The 18,446-nt window shown below is 40.1% G+C and overlaps 1 protein-coding gene across 2 annotated transcripts in view; it reads left to right on the top strand.

Annotated features, from left to right (window-relative positions):
* jade2 (jade family PHD finger 2) overlaps positions 1 to 18,446 on the top strand; it is a 227,924-nt gene that overhangs the window by 197,752 nt on the left and 11,726 nt on the right. The window contains exons 12-13 of one of the 2 annotated variants that reach the window (XM_005923109.3): positions 3,005 to 3,136; positions 17,207 to 17,352. In XM_005923109.3, coding sequence (XP_005923171.1) covers positions 3,005 to 3,136; positions 17,207 to 17,352 — 278 coding nt within the window. The remainder of the gene's footprint in view (positions 1 to 3,004; positions 3,137 to 17,206; positions 17,353 to 18,446) is intronic. The other variant, XM_005923110.3, reaches the window with a different exon arrangement.

The following is an 18,446-nucleotide window of genomic DNA, read 5'->3' on the forward strand; positions in this document are numbered from 1 at the left end:
AGGGTTAATAAATTGCATTAATAGTTTAGTAGGAATCGTGATATTGTGCCTCACTGAGGATCTTTTTTTCTTTTTGTTTTGTGCATTGTCATTACAAAGAACTAGGCTTCACTTCTTTCTCTAAGAAACATCTATGTCTTCCACACTTTTCAACCAAGAATCAATTTTACCTGATGTTTGCCTGAGTAAATGCGACTGGGCTTGTTGCCTCTGCCTTCTGTGAGGATTTATGGCAGTTGGCACTTTGCAGCAGCTGACTGAAACTACACTGGAAATGAGAATATTGAATATAAAACTTGATTTATCTTTTATTTAGCTCACTTTTTTATTTATCTTCCAGGATTCGTGTTTGACTGATATTTTTGTTAACGTTAAACTTACCCCATGCGGGACTTCACAGAACCCCTGGCAGTACCACCATTTGACAAGCACTGCATTAGACAGTATTACAGTATCTTTCACGGTGTGTACTTATCAGTGTTTCTTGTGTTTCCTGCCACGCTCCCTGCTGAAGGGAGTGAGTGAGGTCTCCTAGAGCGAGAGGACAGCTCCCAGCAGGGAGGCGCTCTGCAGGGCTCTGTTACATGCCATAAAGTGTGTGTGTCAGCATGCTCGCAGGCCTTGAAGACTGATACACAACTGATGCATGTGCTTTTTGCACACATAAAATGTGTCTGAATGGTGGGCTAGGCTGTTAGGGAGACTGAAGAACACACACTGCAATTCTGAACAATCTTAAATAAAATGATAGTTGACAGAGACCCCCCTGCTGTCCACATCAACCCAGAGGCATTTTGCTTATCGGCAATATCTTGACAATATAAGAATACAAAACGGCTTTTTAACCTGAATCCACTCACGTAGATAACCCCATGACTAGTCTTTGTTTTAACTTTTAGGTTAACTGAGGTAACATCCATCAAGGCCACATGGGTCCACATGGACAGCCTTACCCTGAAACTTCAACTGGAATACTAAACAACCTTTACAACAAGCATTAACATGCGCCACAGTCAGCTGCGGTTTATCAGAGTAGAGCAGAAGTGAAAATGAGCTGCTGAAGATGAACTGTGGCTCCAAACCACTAAACCTCATTAGAAGGGGAGTCACATTTGGCCAAGCTGATAAAAAGGTGTAAACCTGTCACCAGGTCTCATAATAACGCTGTCAAATACAGCAATAAAAACGTGTTACTATAGCTGCATGGCAGTAAAACCGATTAGCAGTGAAGGTTTCTGTTTGGGCTGTTTTGTGCACTCATCTGTTCAACTGCTCGTTAACACTAACATGTAATCAGCCATTCACACGGCAGTGCCGCAGTGCATTTACACATCTAAACATGGTCAAGAACCGCTGAAGTTGACACCGCTCATAAAAATAGGAAAGAAAGGTCATTTAAGTGGCTTTAAACATGCCATGACTGTTGGAGCTGGGCTGAGTATTTCAGACGAGCAACAACTGCATATCAGTAACTGCTGATACGCTGGGATTTTTCCATACAGTCATCTTTAGGATTTACAAATTCTAAAAAAAAGATATCCAGCAAACAGGAGTTCTGTGGGGTAAAAAGCTAGGGGAGACTACTTCGAGCTGATAAGAAATTACCTTTTACCAAGGTATGCAGATGACCATCTCTCAACACAAAGATGTAGTCTTCTGCTGCTGTAGCCCATCGGCGGCAGAAGACCACACTGGGAGGCTACAGTTGACAAAGGCTCGTTAAAATTAGACAATAGAAGAAAATATTGCCAAGTCTGATGGCATTAAGATGGTAGCGTTAGAAGTTAGTTTAATTAGCATGAAATCATGGACCCATCCTAGTACCAGCTTGTTAAAATTCCACAACCCACCTGAGTGTTGGGTTGACCTCATGGCTGCTTTCGATCAAAACGTGCGCCATTCACAAAGTTCAGATCATCTAAAACTAGTCATTAAAGATGACATTGAGTTAACCGTACTCAAATGGCCTCCACAGTTATCAGTCAAATAGAGCACCTTATGAATGCGGGGTAACGAGAGATTTGCATCGATGTGCAATGACAAATCTGCAGCAACTGTGTGATGGGATGTTGGAATGTTTCCAGCAGAAATGATTAATTAAGGTAGTTCTGAAGGCTAAAGTTGGCCCAATGCGTTAGTAACAAGATATACCTAAAGTGTCCAGTGAGTTTAGTTAGGGAGCTACTGTGTCTGAGGAAGGGCATGCTTGTTTAAACTATCAGTAAATCACTGGTCCCTGAATGGGTTGTAGGGAGTTTCCGCTTGTTTTAGTTGTCCTGTCAGGATCAAACTTCTATCATTTTTGTTCAGTCTCAAAAAACAGAATTTTTGGTGTGCAGGCGGCTGTTTTCTCTCGAAAAGCTCTGCTTTCTTAGCACCAAACAGCAGAAAGACGCTATCAGCAGCTACCTCAAACACAGTGGAGCTTTATGGAGCTTAAGAGCTTCGTATTTCCCAGAAGAGTCAGTAGAGACCAAAAACAGCAAAAAGAGAGAGAATATTTGAGTTATGTCTGACATTACTGAATGATAATATCGCTCTTTGAAGGCTACTTTTCTTAAACGGTGAGGGCAAAATGTGCTTCTCAAAGGCCTGTTTTACACTCTGCCAAACTTTTCCCAATATAACATTTTCTGGTGTTTTTTTTTTCTTCCTTCAGAAATTATTCGTCTCATAAACTACAAGGAGCTCCCTCTGTAAAACTAATTTTCCTTGAGATTGAAATAATATTGGAGTCATGCAGTAATTTTTAAATTATATAAAACAAAGAAATACAGCTTTCTTTTTTTATTCTCATCAATTGTTCAAATAAGGACAAACATGCTCTTAATTATGTATCTTTTTGCACTATTTTCTCCAACTTGAATGTTCGCTTTCTTACTCAAACTGCACCTGAAAAGAAGACATTCCCCAAGCTCAGTGACACTTTTTGGTTAAATCAAGATTAAATTGAATAAATCAACTAAATCCCTAAAATGGGCCTGTCTTCTGTGTCTCCTTGCAGAGAAAACCCAGAAGGGAGAAAAGAGGAAGCAGAATGGAGTGAAGGATAAAGGGAAGGAGAGAAGGAAGAATAGTCCTGAGAAGAAAAAGGAGAGATGGAAGTCAGAGAACGGCTCCATGCTTAAAGAGCTAGGTACATTGTGTGTGCGTGGGTGGGTGGCTGCGTTTCCTGCAGTGTTTGCAGTTTTTCCAAACTACACGTCATTGGCTGAACCTGTGTGTGTGTGTCTGTGTGTGTGTTTGTGCATTTGTATAAGAAGGTGCCCACAGTTTTGTAGCCTTGATGCTTGATATACAATCCCTTAGTGCAAAACACCAAGACCTTACAAAAACTGAAAATCTAAGGATATTACAGTTACACTTTGCCCTATAAACACACTATTAGATGATTTTGTCTTGAATAAATTATTTATCCGCTAATAATCAGTTTTTATACTGCCACTTTAGCATCCTCTCCACACTCTGTGTGTGTGTTATTTTGCCTTTTTTTAGATTTTATTTTACAAACTTCATGCCTCCATCACGCCTTTTCCGTGATAGCTGCTGATCAGCTGGCAGATCCGATGGCAAAATCTTTAATAGAAGCTGACAGCAGGTCTAATATGATCTATCAATCTCTGGGCAGCGTTACGTCACTCACAGAGAGAGAGGGAGAGATTAAGAAGCACAGTGTGGTGTAGGGATACACGACGACTGTTTTTTAAAATCACGTCAAGTAGAGTTTTAGTTATAGAAAAACTAGAAGGACTAGTTATGGTCAGACCGGGAAATGTGGAAATCTGTATGTATAATCTTACAGACCCTAACAAATCAGATATTTATCATTTATTTGAGAAGTAAGTTTTGGTTGTTGTTGTTTTTTACTGAAACTTCGGAATTTCAGGATGACCCAAAGAACATTGTCTTAATTTTTTAACAATTTAAACACTTGAAACATGTAAACGTTGCCACCTCACAGTAAAAGGCTTCTGGTTTTGAATCCACCGGCCAGTACAACCTAAACAGCCCTTCCTTCGTGTGTGTAGATATGCAGGTTGGTGTATGTAGGTTGGTGCATAATGAGTCCACTTAATTTTTTAGTCTCTTACAATGGGGATCTGTATATACAAATGGTGGCTTAGGAATTACTAAGCAATTAATGCAAAATTGCTACAAATGTCAGGATATTTGGTGATTCTAAGTGATTCATAGGTGTAAATGTAATCGTGCATGATTGTCGGTGTCTATGTTGGCTCTGTGACAAACTGGTGACCCTTCCAATGATGTACCACACCTGTCACCAAGGGACAGCTGGGATAGACTGCAGCTTCACCGTGAGCTTGATTTAGACAAACAGTTAAAAAAATGGATGGATGGCAAAAGACAGAAAACAATTCCACAGATAGAATAAAAAAAGGCCAATCATCAAGACTTTAAGTGGTGCTGTAAAAAGAAGGTTTAAAACTGTTGACATCTACGGTGGGACTCTTTAACTCTTTGCATCAGCTGTAAATTCAGGTTACGTACATTTTTCAAAGCCATTAAAGAGCAACTTGCATCACTTGGAAAAATGTAAAAAAAAACTAAATAAAGTAGGAAAAAATAGACCCAGAAATGATGGTAAAACTAAAAAGAGTAAACAGCTTCAGTGTGACAGGAGGCCTTTCATCGTTGGGATAAAGATGGAAGATAACGGCTGGCTGCCGTGTCAGATGATCCATCCCTCATATGTGGCTGATTTTTGCAGCCACCTATGATGCTCAGAAGATGGATATTATATGGAAATTGAGCAAGCGGCTTACACAGGTTTTTTTTCTCCTAACATTGACAATTTATAGAGATATTTCGAGCGCACAGCGAGTCGAAGCGAGTGAGAAGATAAAAGCTCAGTGACTCACTCGAGGACAGTTGAGAGACGTTTGATGGACACGCTGGCGGCTCTGGTGATTGAATCTGGAGCTTTTAAGTTGTCAACACAAGACAAGCCACCTGCCTGACTATTGAGGTGCAAATTAACATTTCAATGCGCTGACATGCATATAAAAGTCAAAAAAGATACTCTACTCTAAAACAGTTTGTCCATCACTAAGCAGCAAGAGAAGGTTTTATTTCTTCTGAGTAGGAGAGACAGGCTTAGCTTCGAGGAGGCTATGAGTCAGTGTATAACTGTCGTGTGTGTGTGTGTGTGTGTGCGTGTGTGTGTGTGTGTATTTCTTAGGAAATAATCCAGGTTCTTGTTAGCCCCAGTAGAAATATGTTGATTGATGTGTTAAATCAGGGGTGCAGACACCAAAGCCTCTCTGTTCAGAAACATGGGAGCTTCAGATTTTAAGCTGAGTATTTACCCATCTGTTCACGTCCATCTATTATCATGGCTCGCTTTGAAAAGTTGGCACAAACGACTGCAGCATTTCTGCTGCGCTGCTAAAGTCACATTTCCTGACATTTTGAAAACATCATCAGGTTACTTTTCTCAATGCTGCGTCTTCATGGGACAGTAGCACTGTGACAGTTTGATGAGAGCTGGTGCTGTCAGAGCACGCCGTCAGAATCAAACACAGAGTTTCCTCCTGTTTCAGGTTTTGTCTTTCAAATTATCGCTTTTATCCCGGAAACGTTTTGCTCCAGAATTCCATAACTCTCAGAAGCCATTTGAAAAAGGTGACAACCATGCATGTTGAATGGTCTTAACATGACAAAATCAAATAAGAGGAAAAGCCTCTTGGCTTAAAGTATATATGTGGAATCCTTTGTGTCGATAGTGATTATTATTGAATGGACTGGGGGGGGGGGGTTGTATGCCAACACCTTTAACCACTCCTATGAGCAAATTACTTGTTTTTCACACATGCACTGCAGCTCTGAAGTTTTCTAAACCAGGGGTGCCCAATCCCAGTTCTCGAGAGCTACTGTCCTGCAGTTTTTAGATGCATCCCTACTCCCAACACAGCTGAATCAAATAGTTGGATTACCTCTTCGGCATGCCATCAAGTCTGGCAAAGGCCTGATAACAAAGCATTCATTTGATTCAGGTGTGCTGGAATAAGGACACATCTAAAAGCTGCAGAGCAGTAGCTCTCGAGGACTGGGATTGGGCACCCCTGGTCTAGACATTACCTGATGGAGATGCATGTCAGAACATATACTTCAGAGGGAGACAAAGTTACAGATGGTTTGGAAATGTGCAGAGGAGGGATAGTGAATATAGTAGATAAAGGATGCTGGACATGGAGATACCAGGCAGGAAGAAAAGAGGAAGACTGCAGAGAAGATTCATGGATGTAGTGAAGCAGGACTTGCAGAGGGTTGGCGTGACAGAGAAGATGCTGAGGATAGGGTGAGATGGAGGTAGATGAACTTCTCACAGTGAGTGAGTGGATTACACATCCTTCCTCCTGCAGACTCTTCTCAGGCAGAAGCCTCACTTACACCCAACTGTTTCCAGCAGTAATACAGCTGACACAAACCTTCTTCTGATGTGTGCTACATTTGAAAAGAGGGGAACATCAGACGGCGACTTGATTCTGCCAAGATCGCCTGGAGTTCATGTGTGAAAATGGCTTAGTTTTATTATTTAAACTGCACCATATTGTCATTCTTTCCACTCACCAGTGCCCGGAAAGTGGATTCGCAGTTGTTGACAAATACACTTGTAAACACAAATGTCAACTACCTTGAAGGGTGCTATAAACCATTCTGCAAATATTTATATAGTGCTTATAAATAGGAAGACTTGAGTAAAGTGTTTCCAGAGAAGCGAAAAGACCTCAATTTCAGGGGGGAAAAGACACATCAATAAAGTCTTTTTTTTTTTAAATTGTGTAAGAAAAGAAAAAAAATTAACACGCAAAAAGTGAACACACGAGTTCTGACATCCTATATGTTTGCGTGGGTGTCTAGAAACAAAAACAAAGTCTTCTGTATCTTCAGGCCACCTCTAAAAACAAGCTGCTGTGCTCTAAATAGCTTCTATATGTAGGACATCAAGTAGGTGGTTTTGTAGCCTTATGTAACCCTTGTTTTTGTGTACGCAGATCTAAAGATTTGTGAATATTGCTGCATTCCATAAAAAGCTGTGGGCTGCTCAGACAGTCACTGTACCTGATTAATATCTGAGAGCCTAAATGAAAATGAGTTCTAATTAGACGACTAATTGTGCGCTCTAATTTGTCGTCCTTTCATCTGAGTTTTTACGTGCCCGAAAGCAACTCGCGTAGGGGACGGATGGGCACGGGTCTGCGTACGACGGCCAAGACACGCGAAACGCATTAAAAAAATACATAAACGGGAGATCGCAGCACGCTGGCAGCGGCACTAAAGCAACACGTAAAACGCAGAGAGCTCGCTTCCTTCCTCTGATCTCGGAAAACGAACATGACAGAAAGTTGCTGAAAGCTATGAAAACCAGCCGACAAAGATTTCACGCTGTCATCAAAGGATGAAACCTGAAGCTGCTCTGTTGATAACAAAATGGGCTCTGGCTCTGAGGGATTAAAGCTTTTTTTTTTTTTTGGTAGGAATTATATACAGCCAAGCTTAACCTCACTCTACTGTTATAACATTTCTGTATCATAAAAGTCATATATACGTCCACAAAGATTCAGGTTCCACTGTGAGCCTCCTGTGTGACAGCTGCAGGCTTGACTTCTGAGAAGCGCATTGCAGTAAAGAGTGTTTTGTGTCTTAGTATCAGTAGATTTAACTCAGAATCTTCAGAAAACTCAAAATAGGCCACCTTTCCTAACCTTCCCTCCAAAGTCAGTTTCACATTTTAGCAACACGAGTTTCTTTCAGTAGTTTTGCCAGCGTTACTTTTGCTAATTCTAACCGATTCTTGATTCAGTAAACGGAAAAGGCGGGGCTGCTTTTGATAGCCCTCGTACGCTGAAGCCCCTCAGTATTGAACTAGTCACTTTGGTTTTAATTCAACCAAATTGCTTATGTTACAGACAAAACAGATTTTTTACTTTAAAGCCAGTAAAATTGGAGTAATGACGAAAACTGCAACCTTAAAATGTCACATTTGCATGCTTCGTCGTGCCGTTTTTTACTACACTCTCTCAACAGCAGAGAACTAATTCATATCCAAGCAAATTCAGGCCTTTGAAAGATGAGTTGACTGATCCTAGTAGTTACCACCTGATCAGAGCGAACACTGTGTGCTATTGCTGCAGTTTAGCCTTCACTCTGGGTGACGACATACAGCTTTCTACTGTAGATTTATTTAATTATTAAAACCTTTACACACCCTAGGATTAAACCTGCTATCCGAGTGCTGCACTGCACCCTGTGCCACTGCCAAGGGAGGTCATGTGATCGGTTCAGTTTGTGTCTGTTAGCAACATTACTGGAGAAACTTAGCGATAGATATTAGACGTGTGGCTTGGCCCAACTAAGAAGTCATTAACTTGTGAAGTTGATGCACAAACTTCTGTCTTGATGCGCACTCAGAAATACTGGAAAGTTGTTTCTGTTATCTGGAGGTGGCGTTTTCAGTGGGAGAAACATTTCATCACTCATCCAAGTAACTTCCTCAGACTCAGCTGAATAATTCTGAATCGTTGGAGATTGCAGAAGTCGCTTGGATGAGTGACGAAATGTTTCTACCGGCAAAAAAGTTAGTCAGGATTCTTTTCCGATGCAAGTTTGGGCAATTTTTAATCCTTTGCCTGCTATCCTCCCAAATACATACAGTACAAAACAATAGGAATACACTGCTCTCAAGAGAATATCACAAACTGATCTACCATCAGATACACTTTTGAGACTAAGTTTATGGATGGCGGTGAATTTAGTTACATTTGAGTTTTATAAATTCTTCATAATGGTGATATGATTTTTCTTCACCCTCATGAAGATTTAGTTTTGTCCTTTAGGTTTTGTGCTTTATGCCCCAGTGGAGCACAAAACCAAAGGTTTGAGAAGATTTTCATCCATTGCCTACCGACTGCAAAACGCTGTACTGTGTTGACCGGTGAGGTGCCAGCTGTGTCTGTCTGCCATTTGGTGCTGAGCGGGTAGTGCACTGTGGGTTTTAAGAGCTTTTTCAAAGAAGAGAGGTACCTGCTGCAGCTGAAAACACCACTGTAAGAGCAACAAGAGTGAAATGATCCGATGCAGTCATCACTCAGTAAAAGGCTCCATAAAGCTGAGGGAAGCAGAGCCACAGACCTTCTCCCGTTGTCTTCATATTGGTATCTGATTGATTGGTAGTATCGATTTCCACTGGTAGAGCTGTTTGCATATTTTGAACTGCACTGTTAAAGGTTTATGGCGGACTGACTTCAACTTACAGTAGGATGTCGGTTGGTTTGAAGGTATATTTGGTCATTACTGATTTAAATCTGAGAAGCCTTTTGTGATTTTAAAATCACCAAAATGATTTTTACTATATTACGATTCATCTGCGTCATATCATACATAGCTTGTTTTTTAGGGTTTTTTACCGATCCCAAAGCCCAATTTTAAAAATGGCATTGTCATTGAGGACTGTCATTGGCTCACCAAGGCTTAGGGGCGGAGTCCAGCCATCCAAGGCCATTACGAGGCTACATATATACTCAGAAAACTGGAGTCAGTTTCTCCACAGATACTTTAAAACAGCACAACCATCATTTTATATTAGAAATATAAAATTTGATCTTTCTTGAGCTTTATCAGCAATTAAAAAAGAATAACCAAGAGGAACCATTAAAGCATTTTTTAATTAAATGTTATTAGTGTAAATTACATGGAGCTGCTCCATACTTTCACAAGGCATACCACTGCTTAGAGGTATTTTACTCAGCAGTAATTTAATCACGAGAAAATACAGAGTCGTGTTGAGTCTTTGGTTATATTTGACTGATTATTAATTGTTTAATTAAATTTTTGACTTCAGGGATACAAATATAAAATATGACAAAACTACATACCTGTGGTTTGTGTAGTCCAACGTAGGATGGTGCACGGCTTAGTTTTCACATCACATTTTAATCCTTTTTTTTGCTCAGCTGATTACTTTTCAGTTTTTTAGTCCAACCGGTGAGTGAAGACACATTTTTCCCTCATGAATGGGTGGTTGTCAGGCGGTTGCTAAATGCCTTGTATCTCTGTTCATTTACAACCTGACCAACTAACCGCAGGTGGCTAAAATAAATATGTTGTGGATTAGTTACTGAATTCTTCGATTTTTTTCATGTGAAACGTGAGGTGAACTTTGCACGTATGGGGTAATTTTACCGTCATGAGCATCAGTTATTAATCTGATCACACAATTTTTAGGCATATGCAGTGTAAAAACTACAGTGGGTCCAGCATGTCCATCATCATGTGTATTTGCACCTCACAGTCCAGTATCTAATCTGGCAGAGATGTTTTTCACCCACACACACAGTGACTATCAGCAGTGACGCAGGACTGTCTCTCATTTCCTTATTTAACCAGAGCTGAGCATCGCAGAGCCGGCAGTCGAAGTGAATGTGATCAATAAACAGGCAGATAATAACACGGGGCACAAGAGCAGTTTGGCTGTGCTTACTTGCTTCCTTTTCTGAGATTATCTCCATCCTTTTTTGTTTATCTCTCCTTTTCCCCCACTCATCTGTTACAGTTATTTTTTATACTGAATCTCCCCTCTCTCTCTCTCTCTCTCTGTTGTTATGAAACTCCCTCTTTCTGTTTATCTTCTCTCCTGCCTTTCTCGGTTTTTCCACCCGACTGCTGAGGGATAAGGACTGCAACTTGATGTTGAATACTTGCTGGGAAATCATAGCTCGAATCGTCTTTCCACGATAAACAAGTCCTTCTGTATATATGGTGTGCTTCTGTTGTTTGCAACTGTAACATTTGTCTGCATTTGTGTGTCTATGTGCGCCTTCTTCTGTCAACCCGCTCTATATATCATTCTCAGTGTGTCGTCTCTGTGTTTGTCTATGCGTGTCGTATGTGTTCATATCTCACTGTCTCTGTGTGTGCGTATGTGTGTGTGTGTTTGTGTGTCCGGCCATCTGTTCTCTGTCGGGTCTGGTCCTGACTCTCAGGGCTTTGTCTTCCTCTCTCTCTGTTCTGGGATCAAGATGACAGACGTGTATCATAACTCCTTCTCAGATGTGCTGTCCCCTATCCGCACTGTTTATTAGTCAGGCCCAGAGGCTAGTGATGATTAGAAAAAGGAAAATTGCTTTGAGTTGTTTCTAATGTTCCCCACGGGTGCTGAGGAATTTCATCTTAAAAGGGGACGTTCATTCTCAGCTTCCTTTTTTTTTTTAAATCATGGGCTCCATTAGAGTAGCTATGAAGTTCCCAAACAACCATATTTATCCTGTATTGTGCTCAGTTCATTCTCCGTCTTGAGCCAGCTCTGTTCCCCCGCCCTGTAAGCCAACTTTCTTCTGATAGGCTGCCCCTCGTCAACAAAAGCTTCGAACGGCAGGTGGGATGGACTTCAGAGCTACGCGTCTGAATTGATCGCATTAAGGATGTCCACACTCGCTGACATCATACAGAGCCAAGAGTAGAAAAAAAATCCGAATTCAAGCGCTAAGTAGTTTTTCACGTTTAATGTGAACATCCAACATTGTTTATAATTCAAAGTTACATGTTTGATTCCAGTTAGATTTTATGATTTATAAAATAGTACACAAATATTAGAGCCAAACTAATATCTGATTTTTTTAAGACCGATATCAATATTTGGTGATTGAAAAATCCAATACTGGGACAGTTTAAGTTTTTCTTTCAGACACTGAAAATAAAAATAAATAAATGTCCTCGTTACGTGTGGGAATTTATTTAGTTGTTTACTTGATTCTGCTCAGATTATCTGATCGTGGCTTCAAAAACCCTGTGTTACTTACAGGGAAGTTTCATAGCGCCCTCTGGTGGACAAGCTGCAGAACATGAACACTCACAAAATCATTGAAGGGTGTTTCTCCCGTCTCTTCTTTACTTTTTTAAATGTCATTTTTTCAGATGTGAATAAAGTCGATGCCTTTAGATATCAAATACCTGTAATAAGACCAGATGAGAACATTGGTCTGCACTGCCTTAGTTACAGTGACTTTAAAAGAGCTTTAAAAGGCTTTTAGATTTAACAAAACCTTGAATAAAAATAAACTAAACCACATTGCTAAAAATATTAAAAACGTGCTCTCTGTTTATCAAATAACAGTTTATTAAATAGTGGATCATAAAAGCAAGGTTAACATTTCTGAGAATCTCTTGTGTTTCTCTTTACTTTGAAATTTGAGAGCGAAGATTTTACAGCAGAGAGAGAAACAAATCGGTTATCTTAAAACTATCCAGTAATTGGTTTGTGCCTTCTGACGACAGCTCTAACGAAACAAGATGCCTTTTGGTCACAAAGATAATGAGGCCAACAGTAATGTGTGAGATGAATTTGCTTTTGGACAAATTGGTAGCACAGATTGAAAAAAGAAGAAATGGTAGGCAACAACAAAAGATTTTATTCTAGTTCCCATTATTGTGTCCCTTTATTTGACTTCATTCCATAATTAGGAATTTGTATGTATTTCTGATTTTTGAAAGTCTGAAAGAAAGACATCAGTACGGTCAACACAGTTGCATAAACTAGAATACACAAAATACAAAGACAACCAAAATGTATAAACATCAGTGGCAACAGAGCCTGAAACATCAGTAAAAACCCTGTCTTATGCCAGAAGCAAGCTATTTCAGGCAGCCTGAACTAACTGGAATGTAACCTAGCAACTGAAGCCATTTGTAATCACATTTTGTACCAAGTTGTGGACATTTGCACGGAAAAACTACTCCTAGCATTGCTAAGTTTAGCAAACTAACCCAACACTATGTGCTTGCAATGTTATACATGACACAAAGTGCTGCACATAAATGACGAGCATATTAGTTACAGGAGCATCTTTTCGCTCTCTTTCTTATGTACTGGCTCTGGTCTTCGCCCTATCATGCTGCTGGTGTGTCCCTTACCCTGCATTGCATTAGCTAGCACTAGCTGGCAATTCTTGTTGTTCTGTGTGCCATAAGACAGCCTAGTGTTTACTAACTCCAACACCATTTTTTCCTTAGCATTAGCTTGCAAAAGTACCAGGAAAAGAAATATTTCCTTGTCATTAGCTTTACTGCAGCATCAGCTAATTACTTGACTGTACCAAAAAAAAGAAGAAGGTAGAAACAGTGTTGCAATTTGGTTTAAATGACAAAGTGTTGCCATTAGTAGGTTTCTCACGGAAATCTGTTTGAGGACTTTATCTTCCCTGTCTCCTTAAACAGAAAATAAAACAATACTTTATGTTTATTTATACTCGTGTTTATATCTAAAGGTTCCCTTTCCTGACGTTAGCATGATGATCCAAAACATATGAATGCATAGGAAACGAAAGGAAGATCTCTAGCATCGGCAAACATTTTTAACTGGGGTTTGATTCGCAGACATTTATTAACATTTTTTCTTTATCACATGCAAAGCAACAACAGGAAAATACTAAATAAAATAAGGTAATAAACTGTGGCTGTTATTGTACCTGGGCCGATTGTGCTTAAATGAGAGATGCTGAGGAAAAACCTGGATAAATGTGGAAAACATGTCTTGAAAAAACAAAGACATTGCATAATCAGTTTTTTTTATACATGCCACAACTGCCACCGTAAGATGATACACAGAAATACTACAGACAGAACTCAGACCCAACAACAGGCTATAAGTTAGACATGAAAAATTGTTCCCAGATAAGTCTGTAAGATGTCATAAGGCATATAAAATACACCAGATTTCTGTCTATTATGCAATAGAATGGATTTGTGTTAAAAAATCACATCTAAACAAATCATGTTGTACATGGATGTTGTGCCTGACCGAACTGGACATAGTAACAGGGTGGCATGTTTATGTTGGTCTCCTGATTTCCTCTCTCTGAACTCTGCTCATTTCCCTTCTGCTCCATCACCCCTCCCTGTCTTCTTCACACTTCTTCACTGTCTTTTTCCCCCTCCTTCCGTCACCTATTCCCTCCCTCTGAGCTCTCTCAATTCCTGCAGAGACATGCTGCGTCATGGAAACTACCAGCTCAGTGTGTGCGTGTCTGTGTGTGTGTGTGTGTTAGATAGCTTGTGTTAAAGGCACCCTAACAGCACCTCCTGCTGTCCTGCTTGCCAGATCATTATAAGCAGTGATGATTTACAAGGAGGTTGCAAAAATAAAAGAGAGAAAGATGCTCAGATCACAAAAATATCCACATTTATGAGTACATTTCAGTTTCTGCAAAGTTTTGCCTTCATTCTCTGCATTCCTGATGATGTGCATATGGCTGCTATCGATTATTTAGATGCGTTTGGTCCCAGAAGACAGTATGACTATCTCCCAGTGCTCTTGGTTGGACTAAATTAGATCAATAAACTTGATTATTTTTATTCACTTGATGCCTACAGAGTCCCTGAGAGGTCATACTTAGATTTTTTTTGCAATAACATTTGCACTTCATTCAACTCACAGTAGAAGTGAGCTCTATTATGATACTGTATATACACCCAAACCTGTACCTGATTAAGACAACTACAGACTGTATCATAGGTTATGATTGCAGTCATATTGGTGTCACTGAATGCCTCATGCAATATATGAGTTTTTAAACATTCACTACTAGATAATATCAGAGGTTGGTCATTTAAAAAGGAGAACAGGCTCCAAAGGCATCATGTAAAGTGTCACATGAGGCTTTCCTACCCTTAACTAGACTGGAGAGAGGACTGGAAAATCCCTTACACAGTAGCAAACTTCATTTCAAGGTTGTTCAAAAGTAATCCAGAATACAATTCCTCACACTGACCACTCTGACTTTCCTTACCCTGTAAATAGAAGGTCGTGTCTAAAATCACGCACTACATTCATTAACTAAAGGTTGACGTGCATTCTTGTGACAATTTTATACCCAGTATATCTTCCCAGACTGATATATGGCAGGTTATGTTGTGATCAGCAGTCACTTATAAATTAAGCCAAACACAAGTACCAAAACCTGTAGTTCCACTAGAAGTTGGCTTCGAAAGCAAACAAGTCCCCGTGGACTCCCACGTTCAGTTTTACAGTAATCGTGTTTACAGCTAAAGAATAAAATGTTTTGACCTCCATGGATAGTTTTCCCCCTTGTAAGAGCTCACCAGGGGGTGGGTTTTTAATTCTGCTCATCCATCTGGGTGGTGGTAAGTGTCCTGACATAGGCACCTTTAGCAAGTCGGTGTACTAGGTTTCACCTAAACTAATTTGAATTGCTGAATTGGACCTCTCTGCTTTGATTGTGCCGTCTGTGCCTGTTGATGAATTTCAATGGAATTATGTGGCAAATAATAAATATTATTGCTGTGAGGTACAGCCTGTCCAAGATGTTTGCGCTTGGTTTTAGTGATTGAATTTCTAGTATTTTATTAGTTTGTTAATAAATCCTGATTTGCGTATCGGTGTCTGTGTGTTGCCCCCAAACGGTTTATGACTGCAGATGAAAAATCCGCTCACGTCTGGATTCTCACTGATACTGAAGTCTAGTCAAAAGGCGATGTCTATCCTTTATGTGAAATCCATGGTTGCGATGAGTTGCCTTGTTTCCTCGTGTTTGTCTGCCTGTTTTCTTTTGGGCCACTTTATGATGCAGTGTTTGAGCAATTACCATCACTTGAACACTACTTTACACTTAGTGGACTAAATACCACATAATTATAATCACTGTATATTTTGACACAACTATAAAATGTTAGATTCTTTCTGTTTTCCGAAATATAATGAGTGAGGATTTTTGACACTTGCTTGTTCTTTGTGTTGGGTTTGTTTTTATCATCTTTTTAACTGTTAACATTGCGCCATGTCCACCATCCATCTTTCTCCACTTAAATTAAATATTTGACAAGTGAAAGTGTGGGTACATTGTTAAAACGAGTTTGTCTGTGCTTTTATATTAGAGGAAGAAATCCTAAAATGCTGCAGACAGACATGCGGCGCTTTGGCAGCACTTCTCACAGCCCACAATGATAGAAAAGGAGCCATGAAAATCTCCTAATTATACAGACACACATGCAAACACTTAAAAGGAGGGAGCATTGTCTGCAGACTCACACACACACAGATACTGAACACAATCACAAACACATAATCCAGGCTGAGATAGTCCTGTAAACACACCAGTGTTGGAGAAGTCATTAAACGCATCCTTTTTCTTTTTTCTTTTTTTTTTGGCGAGGAGACATCAACTCTATTTTTACTTGGACGTTGTCATCTAATTTAAGTGCTTTGTCTTTGATATTCACGAATTTTGGATGCAAACTTTAAAACACAAAGCAAAAGCCTTCATTGGTAATTTTTCACCGAATCCAGACCATTGTTGTGTTTGCTCTACTTACACATATACAGTGCTGAGAAAAATTATTTGCCTCCTTCCTGATTCCTTAGTTTGAATATTAGACAAATACAAAATGCAGGCTTGAAATTATTATTTGACTTCGTTTAGAGAAACGAAAACCCACCAGTCTAACCTACCTGGCCCTGTGTGAGGAAGTCGTTAATGCCCCTCCTTGATGATTTAACTGTGATTAACTACATTGTTAAATACATTTTGTCTGAGTTTAATTTCACTAGCCACACCCAGGCTTCATTACTGCCAGACCTGTTGAATCAACGTGCCTGACAGACTGATGATTCAACAGTAAGGAGGAGACTAAGCTCGTTTCACATTTACCAGAAAAACATTTTCATGATCCCCAAAGCTTTAGGGAAAATATTCGGTGGACTGACAAGACAAAAGTTGAACTTTTCCGAAGATTTGTGTCCAACATCATACCAGCAGTCAAACATGGTGGTGCTGTGGTAGTGTGATTTGCTGCTTCAGGAGCATCACAGTTGCTGTAATCGATGGAGCCATGAATTCTCCTCTGTACCAGAAAATCCTGAAGAAAAATGTCCATCCATCCATTCCTGCCCTGAAGCTCGTGCTCCCTTTGGATATATATGTAACATTACAATAATCTAAAACACATCAGATCGAAAGGAGGCTTTCGATCTTTTACCTTTATTTTCTTATTCATGAAAAATATGCAACACTCCTCACCTGTCTGCTTTGTTTTCTCCCTCCTCTTCCCTTCTGCCTCTTCCCTTCTATTCACTTCTACCAATTTCATCTAATTTTTTTCTCCCATTTTTCTTGCTTCCTCTTACTCTCCCTTCCTGCACCTCCCCTCTCCCTGCTTATGCCCTCTTCCTTAGGTTTGTCAAAGTCATTCCCGTTGGACAACTCTTTGTTCGACAGCTGGCTCGCCCAGTCGGTTCAGATCACCGCTGACGACATGCTGAGCCAGTGGGCTCTGGGTGCCCAACATCGGGACAAGAGCGGCAGCCTGCTTTCTGACCAGGTAGGGCTTCAGGAGCAGAGGGCAAAGAAGACGATGTGTTAGCAGAGAGAGACAGAAAGAATGAAACGCAGCAATGGGTCTGCTGTAGTAAGGACTTAAGCCTTCAGTACAATGGGGTGCCTGCTTTACCAGGTGAACTGCAGCTGTTACATGTTATGATAAGAGATGAATACAACACAAACGTCTTGCTCAATACTTGGAAAAGAAAAAGTGGTTTGCTAATGCAACATTGTGAGTAGACCGTTACATCTTGACCCGAATTCCTGTCCACTTCACCGGTGAACGAAACGAGTGCCAAGGACTTTCCTGTGAAGAGGCCACGCCGACACAAACAGCTACATAAGTAAAAAAGTGAAGCGTTCTTCTTAGTCGAGGAAGGAAAAACGGCTAAAGTGTACAAGAAAATGAAACATACACAGAGAAGTTCACTTTTATGCATTAATTCAGTCTAAAACACTCCACAAGGACGACCAGCGTTTCTTTTCCACATATATTAGAAATCATTTGATCAGTTTAATTACTTTTTGTTAGTTTCAACTAGAATTGAGCACTGGTACTATTCCTGAATGGTGCTTGTATTAATGGAAAAGTATTTTTTAAAAAGCAGTCATAAATTAATCTGTGTATATTTTGATCACCATCCGAACACATGAGAGAGGCCACAGTGTTTCCCACAGAACTTTGTTGCATTTGTGTCCACAACTGTGGACATACGCGAAGCTAATCTTTGCTTTTTTAATAATGAACAGATGTGTACATGCATATTTGTGACTACATACATTTTTTTTAAAAAACTGAGCAGTAGGCAGCTGCCTCGCCAATAAATTCCTCATCCAGCGGACACATTCCAGCAGCATCGTCTTGGATGTGGCTGGAGTCCCCGCTCAGTAGCGTCTCTGTGAGCTCAGCAAAGAGGCGCCAGCTCTCCACCTATCCCGGGGTCCAGTCTAACCAGACCCCACCTATCCTGGGTCTGGTTAGACTGGTCCCTCGAACTGACAGGGGTCACAATGACTCAACTTATCACCTTTTTGATGTTGAAACATAAATTCAGATTTAGAAATTAGATTCTAAATTAGTTTTAGACATTAATG

This window comes from Haplochromis burtoni, unplaced genomic scaffold (genome assembly GCF_018398535.1).
Source record: "Haplochromis burtoni strain Fernald_Lab_line unplaced genomic scaffold, NCSU_Asbu1 Contig_66, whole genome shotgun sequence".
Taxonomy (NCBI): domain Eukaryota; kingdom Metazoa; phylum Chordata; class Actinopteri; order Cichliformes; family Cichlidae; genus Haplochromis; species Haplochromis burtoni.